At 52.8% G+C, this 9802-nt stretch overlaps 1 protein-coding gene across 2 annotated transcripts in view; it reads right to left on the reverse strand.

Moving 5' to 3' along the window:
* PPFIA3 (PPFI scaffold protein A3) overlaps positions 1-9802 on the reverse strand; it is a 31487-nt gene that overhangs the window by 19311 nt on the left and 2374 nt on the right. For both annotated transcript variants that reach the window (XM_017882239.1, XM_017882240.1), the window contains exons 2-7: positions 3765-4019; positions 3413-3514; positions 2860-3024; positions 2419-2493; positions 1810-1884; positions 1278-1499 (exon numbers count right to left, since the gene is read on the reverse strand). In XM_017882239.1, the coding sequence (XP_017737728.1) occupies positions 1278-1499; positions 1810-1884; positions 2419-2493; positions 2860-3024; positions 3413-3514; positions 3765-4004 (879 nt within the window). In that variant the 5' untranslated portion in view covers positions 4005-4019. The remainder of the gene's footprint in view (positions 1-1277; positions 1500-1809; positions 1885-2418; positions 2494-2859; positions 3025-3412; positions 3515-3764; positions 4020-9802) is intronic.

The raw sequence follows: 9802 nt of genomic DNA on the forward strand, positions 1-9802 counted from the left end.
GAGCCACCGCGCCCGGCCTCTTTTCTTTTCTATTTTTTTCTTTTTCTTTTTTTGGCAGAGTTTCACTCTAGCACCCTGGCTGGAGTACAGTGGTACGGATCTCGGCTTACTGCAACCTCCACCTCCCAAGCTCAAGTGATTCTCATGCCTCAGCCTTTCTAGTAGCTGGGACTAAAGGCACCCGCCATCACTCCCGGCTATTTTTTTTTTAAAGTAGAGACAGGGTGTCACTATGTTGCCCAGGCTAATCCTAGTGCTCACTCTTCTTTCTCATCCACTGCCTTCAGGAATCCAGGTCCACATTTCCCAGCAGCGCCCTGGGGTCACCGGGATTAGGATAAAGTGGCTTAAGCTAGGAAGGGGTGAAATACCCACAAAAGATGCCATTTAGAGGCTGGGCGCAGTGGCTCACACCCATAATCCCAGCATTCTAGGAAGCCAAGGCAAGCGGATCACTTGAGGTCAGGGGTTCAAGACCAGCCTGGCCAATATGGTGAAACCCCCATTTCTACTAAAGATAAAAAAAAAAAGCCAGGTATGGTGGCGCACATCTGTAGTCCCAGCTACTCGGGAGGCTGAGGCAGGAGAATCGCTTGAACCGGGAGGCAGAGGTTGCAGTGAGCCGAGACTGCACCACTGCACTCCAGCCTGGGTGATAGAGCGAGACTCCATCTCAAAAAAAAAAAAAAAAAAAAAATGCTGGGTGTGGTGGCTCACACCTGTAATCCCAACACTTTGGGAGGCCGAGGCGGGTGGATCACCTGAGGTCAGGAGGTCAAGACCAGCCTGGCCAACATAGTGAAACCCCATCTCTACTAAAAATAAAAAATAAAAAATAAATTAGCCAGGCGTGGTGGCGGGCACCTGTAGTTCTAGCTACTTGGGAGCCTGAGGCAGGAGAATCGCTCGAACCCGGGAAGCAGAGGTGGCAGTGAGCCGAGATCATGCCACTGCACTCCAGCCTGGACGATACAGCCAGACTCTGTCTCACAAAAGGAAAAAAAAAAAAAAATCCATTTAGAGGCACCAGAGAAGGACCCAAAGTTAGGTAATAAAGTAATTAGGAGCAGTTATGGAGCGCCTACTCTGCGCCACAGGCTCACCCTCTGATGAGAATCATACATCTCCTTTCACAGGTGAGGAAACTGAATCTCAGAGAGGAAGAGTCACCCAGCCTGTGGACTGAATCGAGGTTCTGCCATTCATAAGCAATGAGCGAGGGACAGCGCCACGGAAAGAAGCGGGACCGAGGGCACCCCACCTCCCTGGGGCCTCACCTCCTTGAGGTCGCGCTGCAGCTTGGAGTTGGCTTCCTCCGCCTTGCCCAGCTCGCGGTGCGCAGTGCCCAACTCCTCCTCCAGCTGGCTCATCTGACGGCACAGCACCGCCAGGCGCTCCCGCAGCTGGCACACCTCGGCGCGTTGCCGCTCCAGGGCCTCCTCCAGCTCTGCTGTGCGCCGGTTGGAATCCCCGCCAGGACCCAGGCCATTGGCAAGCGTCTGGAGTGAGGGAAGGAAGGGACAAGATCTCAGAGTGTCTCCGAAGACACAGAGGAAATCCAAGGAGAAAGTCAATCAGCTGAAAGGAGATCAAAGATCAATATGGATCATGCTGGTCAGAGTCCACAGGGGTCAGTGAAGGAGGTCACAGAAGTTAGCTAGGTGACCTGAATCAGAGGTCAAAACTCTGTGACAGTGGTAGAGGTGCATCCATCTTAGGGCCGATGAGGATTATGCCAAACATTACAAACACCATAACAAAGTCAGGGAGTTGAATGGAGCTCACAGGGAGGGGACTTCCATGTCTCACCTGCCCATCCCCATCCTTGCCCGGCTCTTCCAGCCCTGACCGCCGCCTAGACAGCTGCTCTCGAAGGTTCAGAGTCTGCAAGTGTGAAAGGGGAATCAGAGCACAGGGGCTCCCTGAACCCCCAGCTCGACTTCTCACTGCCACTGGCCCTCTAAGGGGATAGGCGGCCCCATCTGAGATGCCTCCGGTCGTGCTGGGGCCATGCCTACCCCACGGTCTACCCTTAGGCCCCGTCCCTCTTTATATCCCTCCTTAGCTGCCACCATGGAGGGCGCCTACGCTTACTCCTCCTCTTAGCCTCCTGGGCAAAGTTTCCGCTTTAGCCCCGCCTTTCCCCATCCAATCACTTCCTCCTTAGTCTCAGCCTGAGCCCCAGTCCCTGGTTCTACCCTTAATCTCACTCTCACTGGGAGGTTCTCTCCGTAGCACTGCTGTGTGCCCACTTAGGAACCCCACTGGTTTCTCTCCATAGTCCATCCCCATTGGTTGTCTGCCGTAGTCCTGCCCCAATAGATTCTTTCTGGAACCCTCCCAACCGGCTCCGCCCCATGTGCAGCCCCTTAGCCCCTCCGCTTGGATTCAACCTCCCCTTCTTGGCCACACCCACACCTCCTGATTGCTCAGTTCCAGCTCCTCCTCGAGCACTGCCACGCGCTCCAGCGCCATCCGCAGCCGCTCCCGGACCTGGGGATGGGGCAGGGCAATAGTCAGCTGGAGACCAGACCCAATTTAGGACAGTTGCCCCTGGCCCAGAACACCCCTGGGACGGATCTGATAGGGCAGCCTTGGGGCTCCTGTCTCCATAACGGGTATGCAGCCGCAACAAGCTACCTAGTCTGCCCCATCCACTGGTAGCCGCCATCCTGGTTTATTTTTCTGCTATCAACCAGTCAGGTCCCAGTCTATGTAACCTGTCCCAATCAATCACAGTCAACATTCTTCCAACTCAGAACATCCCCAACCAATCACGGCCAGAATCTCTCCCACTCAGAACAGCCCCAGTCAACTATGGGTTTCCATTCTCCACCCTTGCTCTTCTAATCCTCATACCTTCTCATCCAGGGCCTTGTGGTGCTCGAAGAGAGACTTTAGAGCCTTGAGTACTTCTACCTCCGAGGAGACCCCACCCGGGGACTGGGCCTGGCGCTTCACCACGGTCATGCGCAGTGACCTCTCGTGCCTGGACACCAGGCACTCCAGGTGTTCCAGGAGCAGCTACAGGCACACGGCATGGGGTCAAGGAAAAGAGGCAAAGGAAAAGGGGCAGAGTTGAGAAAAGGGGTGACAGGTAGGGCAGACACATGGAGGAATAGATGGAGCCAAATAAAGGAGCACGGAGAGAGACAGGTCAGGAAAAGAGAGAAGGTCGGGGTCAAGGAAGGGGTGGTACAGAAGAGAGAAAAGACAACTTATAGAGACAGGGAGGAAGGAGTGGGACCAGAGTGGGAGACCAGCCAGGAAGTGGGAGCAGGGAAGAGGAGAAGGCAGAAAAGGCGAGATGGGGGAAAAAAATAGGTCAGGCTGCAACACTGCGAGGCCCCGCCCCCCACTTCAACACCACGAGGCCCCGCCCCACTTAGGCCCTGCCCTCAACACTCCTCACCCGCGTGTTGTTCCGTTCCGCCTTCAGCTCTGCAATCTCTTCCTCCCTCTCCAGCAGCTGCTCCCGACATAAGTTCAGCTCCTTTGTCAGAGCTGCAAACTCCTGTCCAGACATTGGCAGGATCCGGACATTCGGCTCAATCCTTTCCCTATCTCCTTCATTCCCTGGGACTGGAAGTTTGAAGGTCCCGCCCTCCCTGCTAAGTCCCGCTCTCCCTTGCCACTCAGGCCCCGCCCATTAACAGCAAGCGTCGCCCAGACTCCTCCCTTCCAGGCGCCAAGCCCGGCCCCTTCCGGACTGCCTTCTTCCCCGAGGCCCCGCCCCTCAGGCCCCGCCCATGCCCCGCCCAGACCTGGGGCAGCGCGATGCTGAGCTGACGCTGCAGCGAGTCCTTCTCGTGGCCAAGCTCGCGCAACCGCAGCTGCGCTGTAGCCAGCCCGTCCTGTGCCTCGCGCAGCGTCTCCAGCAGGCGCTCGCGCTCCGTGAGCATCGTGACCATGAGGCGCTCCAGCTCCCCGCCCGCCTCGTCCGGGCCCAGCGCCGAGCCCCGCCGGCCATCCTCGCTGATGGTGGGCATCACCTCGCACATCATGGCGGCGGTGCGGGCCTGCGGGACGGGGAGGGGCAAGGAATAGACCGGCCTTGTCAAGGCACAACAGAGAAACTGAGGCACGGCCACTCGGATACCATGTAGGAGAAACAGTTGGGGCAAACCAAGCACTACACAGGAGAAACTGAGGCCCAGGCACTCTGATCATGACACAGGGAAACAGGCATCGTCACCCTGTCACTCCACCAGGGAAACCAAAGATTGGCCGCGAGGTGCTGCCAGAGGAAACTGAGTCCTATTCTTTTTTCCTTTCCTTTTTTTTTTTTTTTTTTTTTTTTTTTTTGTTGTTGTTTTTTTTTGTTGTTGTTGTTGAACTGGAGTGCGGTAATGCGATCTCGGCTCACTGCAACCTCCACTTCCCGGGTCCCGGTTCAAGCAATTCTCCCTCAGCCTCCCCAGTAGCCGAGTAGCTGCGATTACAGGAACGCGCCACCATGCCCAGCTAATTTTTGTATTTTTAGTAGAGATAGGGTTTCACCATGTTGGCCAGGCTGGTCTTGAACTCCTGACCTCGTGATCTGCCCGCCTTGGCCTCCCAAAGTGCTGGGATAACAGGCGTAGGCCACCGTGCCTGACCTTTCTTTTTTTTTTTGGTAGAGACAAGGTCTCACTATGTTGCCCAGGCTGGTCTTAAACTCCTGGACTCAAGGGATCCTCCTGCCTCAGCATCCCAAAGTATGCCACCATGCCTGTGCCATTGCTCTTAGGAAAACAGTCCTGGCTACCTGGGTGAGAGGATTTGGGAAAACTGAGGTCAGACTCCATCAGACATTGGCAGTAAACCTAAGCCTAGCCCACTCAAAGGTACCAAAGCTGGGTGACCCTGGCATCGTGTGAGTGAATGTGGAGAAAATCAGTTTCTATCTAGTCTGGCTCTACTAAGTATCCCCCTCAACCCACTGCACGGGTAGGAAAACTGAGGCCCAGAGCAGAACCATGCCTTAAGAATGCCAAAGGGCCAGGGACCCAGGATTAGGTCACTAGGATGTGGTTACCTGTATAATGTCACAGGGTTGGTCTCACCTACTAGCCAGCCCAACTCCGCCTCCTTCAATTTCCTTCAGGCCCCTCCTCCCCCAGGCCCCCGGGTGCACAGCTCCTTCGCCAGGACCCAGGAGTTCTGGGATGCTTCTCCCAACTCCAGCCCCAGCCCTCTTGGGGCTATACCCAAGGGCGGGGGACAAGGAAGGGGCGGGGTTTCTGGGGCAGGAAGGCGGGACTTGGGTGCCTGGAACTAGGGACAGGGCGGAGATGAAGCCAGGCTCACTGAACCGCTCCCTCCACACACATCAGGTCCGACGGGTCCAGCTGGCCCGGCCGAAAGCAGGAGGGACTTTCACTCAGTTCCTTCTTTTCCTTCTCCCCCTGCGGGCAGCGCATAACCGGTTCTGACCGTGGATAATTCCCAGCCCCACCCAGTATGCGGACTATGTCCAAAGCCTGGGACTGGGGCCGTGGACTCCTGTGAGGAGAGGAGGGCCTGAGGGCCGTGGGCCCTGGGAGAGGAGGCAACTGGGTTCCTGTCTCCTTGGATGTTTGAAGTGGTGCATCTGAGAATCTAGGCAGGCGAATTCCACACTCAGAGGAAAGATTCAGGAAAACGATTCTAAGAGGGCAAGCCAGCCGTAGACCAAAAACCAACTTTTTTTTTTTTTTTTTTTTTTTTGAGACGGAGTCTCACTCTATCGCCCAGGCTGGAGTGCACTGGCGCGATCTCGGCTCACTGCAACCTCCGCCTCCTGGGTTCAAGCGATTCTCCTGCCTCAGCTTCCCGAGTAACTGGGACTACAGGCTCCTGCCGCCACGCCCGGCTAATTATTATTTTTTTTTTTAGTAGAGACGGGGTTTCACCGTGTTAGTCAGGATGGGCTAAATCTCCTGACCTCATGATCCCGCCCGCCTCGACCTCCCAAAGTGCTGGGATTAAAGGCATGAGCCACCTCGCCCAGCCCCAATATGGTATCTAAAACCAGCAACCCATTCAGACAATGCAATACAGATGTTTTAGGGAGGCTGTTCCAGAGCCTTAAATTCACCGAGAAGGAAATAAAAAACACAGCAAGGCTGGACATAGAACCTAGAAAGTTACTACACACAGTCAGGGTGGGGAATAGACGTATGCTTCCACGCTTTCATTGGCTTGGAGTAAGAACTGCTCATAGGACTAAGCAGAATAATCTAGAACTATGTTCTGAAGCCTATAATCTAGAACCAGCCAAGAGCAACCCAATAACTTAGTGTCCAGGTCACCCCAGAAGCCCACATACATAATGACACCCATGAATATACCTTATGCAATACATAGCAGGCCGGGCGCGGTGGCTCAAGCCTGTAATCCCAGCACTTTGGGAGGCCGAGACGGGCGGATCACGAGGTCGGGAGATGGAGACCATCCTGGCTAACACGGTGAAACCCCGTCTCTACTAAAAAATACAAAAAACTAGCCGGGCGAGGTGGCGGGCGCCTGTAGCCCCAGCTACTCGGGAGGCTGAGGCAGGAGAATGGCGTAAACCCGGGAGGCGGAGCTTGCAGTGAGCTGAGATCCGGCCACTGCACTCCAGCCTGGGCGACAGAGCGAGACTCCGTCTCAAAAAAAAAAAAAAAAAAAAAAAATACATAGCAAACATAGTCAGCAGATAAAATCTAGAACTCAGAACCTGCTAGGGATGAAGATATAACACAGAATACAGCAGGGGGCCGGGCGCGGTGGCTCACGGCTGTAATCCCATCACTTTGGGAGGCCAAGGTGGGAGGATCGCTCGAGCCCAGGGGTTCGAGACCAGCCTGGGAAACATGGTGAAACCCCATTTGTACAAAAAAAAAAAAACAACAACAACAACAACAAAAAAAATTAACCAGTCTCATAACCCGGTCTCGAAATAAATAAATAAATGGATTTTAAAAATTTAATTACATTTTAAAAAAATAATATAGCAGCAGGAGTCACATCCTTGGTTTTGACATGTGTCTAAGAGTTTGCTTGGAACTTAGAAGTGTCTATGGGGCGGGGAGGGGGAGGGATCAAAAGGATGCATGTTGAGAATTGAGCATTTCCTGGAATAAAGACTGAGCTGGCAAAGGAGGGGGGTTGTTCTGGAAATAAGGACATTTCTAGGCTGAAGCCTCCAGAATAAGAGAGAGCCTAGAACAAGCTTAGAATGCCAAAGTGGCAGATGGAGGATAAAACCCACGATCCACCAGGGGACAAGTTCTAAACTAAGGCTGCACTGGGGAAAAAATGACAGAAAATGAATGGGCCTAGAACCTAGAACCGGGGGAAGGAAAACATTATGTAGAACACTTCATTGGGAATCTTTTACATTTAAGAATATGAGGCCGGGTGCCGTGGTTCACGCCTGTAATCCCAGCATTTTGGGAGGCTGAGCCGGGTGGATCATTTGAGGTCAAGATTTCGAGACCAGCCTGGCCAACATGGTGAAACCCCGTCTCTACTAAAAACACAAATATTAGCCAGGCGTGCACCACCACGTGGTGGTACACGCCTGTAATCCCAGCTACTCGGGGGGCTGAGGCAGGAGAACTTGCTTGAACCTGGGAGGCGGAGGTTGCAGTGAGCTGAGATTGCGCCACTGCACTCCAGCCTGGGCAACAAAGTGAGACTCAGTCTCAAAAAAAAAAAAAAAAAAGTGAATTTAGGGCCAGGCACAGTGGCTCATGCTTGTAATTCCAGCACTTTGGAAGGCCAAGGTGGGAGAATCGCTTCACTGGAGATGAGCCTCAGTAACATGAGACCCAATGTCTAAACAACAGTAATAGGCCAGGCACAGTGGTTCACACCTGTAATCCTAGCACTTTGGGAGGCAGGAGAGGGATCACTTGAGGTCAGGAGTTTGAGACCAGCCTGGCCAACATAGTGAAACCCTGTCTTTACTAAAAATACAAAAATAACTAGCCAGGCATGGTGGCATGTGCCTGTAGTCCCAGCTACTTGGGAGGCTGAGGCAGGAGAATTGCTTGAACCATGAGGCAGAGGTTGCAGTGAGCTGAGATCATACCACTGCACTCCAGCCTGGGTGACAAAGCAAGACTCCATCTGAAAAATAAAATAAAAACTAAACAACAGGCTGGGCACAGTGGCTTCCGCCTGTAATCCTAGCACTTTGGGAGGCTGAGGCCGGTGGATCACGAGATAAGGAGATCGAGACCATCCTGGCTAACACGGTGAAACTCCGTCTCTACTAAAAATATGAAAAATTAGCCGGGTGTGGTGGTGGGCGCCTGTAGTCCCAGCTACTCGGGAGGCTGAGGCAGGAGAATGGCGTGAACCTGGGAGGCGGAGCTTGCAGTGAGCCGAGATGCAGCCACTGCACTCCAGCCTGGGCGACAGAGCGAGACTCCGTCTCAAAAAAAAAAAAAAAGCTAAACAACAACAACAAAAGAATGTACAATTAGATAGAACTTAGAACCTAAAACAGGGAAACAGGGAAGGGCATTCTAGAATCAATAGCACGAATTAGGAAGCCTAGAGCACATACTTGGAACACACACATTTTAGAAGTTAGATTGTCCCTGGGAAGAGAATGGAATTTAGAACAATGTGGCTGAAACCTGGAACACACTTGAAATGAACATTTAGCAAAGAAGGAAGGACTGGTTGCTAAAACTTTGGAACATGTCTGAAGATGCGGTGGGATCAGAATCTGGCTCAGGGGTCTTATCTAAACATTTGAAAAAACAAAGGCTGGGCACAGTGGCTCACGCCTATAATCCCAGCACTTTGGGAGGCCGAGGTGGGCGATCACCTGAGGTTGGCAGTTTGAGACCAGTCTGACCAACATGGAAAAACCCCGTCTCTACTAAAAATACAAAAAATTAGCCGGGCTTGGTGGCGGGCGCCTGTAATCCCAGCTACTCAGGAGGCTGAGGCAGGAGAATCACTTGAACTCGGGAGGTGGAGGTTGTGGTGAGCCAAGATTGTACCATTGCACTCCAGCCTGGGTGACAAGAGCAAAACTCCATCTCAAAAAAAAAAAAAAAAAAAAGGAAAAGACATGCCTAGAATTTGGCATCTGGCCTAGAACTCAGACCATGCCTGGAATGAAAATGGAACACAGAACAGACATCAACCGAGAGTGTTCTTGTGTTTAGAAGGAATCTAGAACATGGAGCAAAGTAAGAGCACATGTGCGACAAGAAATGTGACCGGGCTGGGCGTGGTGGCCATGCCTGTAATCCCAGCACTTTGGGGAGCCGAGAGAGAAGGATCGCTTGAGCCTAGGAGTTTCAGACCAGTCTGGGCAACATTGTGAAACCCCCATCTCTACCAAAAAAAATGAGACGGAGTTTCACTCTTGTTGCTCAGGCTGGAGTGCAATGACTCAATCTCAGCTCAATGCAACCTCCACCTCCCAGGTTCAAGAGACTCTCCTGCCTCAGCCTCCTGAGTAGCTAGGATTACAGGCATGTGCCACCACACCTGGCTAATTTTGTATTTTTGGTAGAAACAGGGTTTCTCTATGTTGTCCAGACTGGTCTCAAAATCCTGACCTCAGGTGATCCGCCCACTTCAGCCTCCCAAAGTTCTGGGATTACCGGCATGAGCCACCACACCTGGCCGAAAAAAATTTTTTTTTAATTAGCCAGGCCTGGTGGTGCGTGCCTGCGGTCCCAGCTACTCAGGAGGCTAAGTTGGGAGGATCACCTGAGCCCAGCAGGTGGAGGCTGCAGTGAGCTGTGATTGTGCCACTGCACTCCAGCCTGGGCAACAGAGACCTTGTCTCAAAAAAAAAAAAAAAAAAAAAAAAAAAAAAAAAAAAAAT

This window comes from Rhinopithecus bieti, unplaced genomic scaffold, assembly GCF_001698545.2.
Source record: "Rhinopithecus bieti isolate Rb0 unplaced genomic scaffold, ASM169854v2 scaffold_12070, whole genome shotgun sequence".
Classification (NCBI taxonomy): Eukaryota; Metazoa; Chordata; class Mammalia; order Primates; family Cercopithecidae; genus Rhinopithecus; species Rhinopithecus bieti.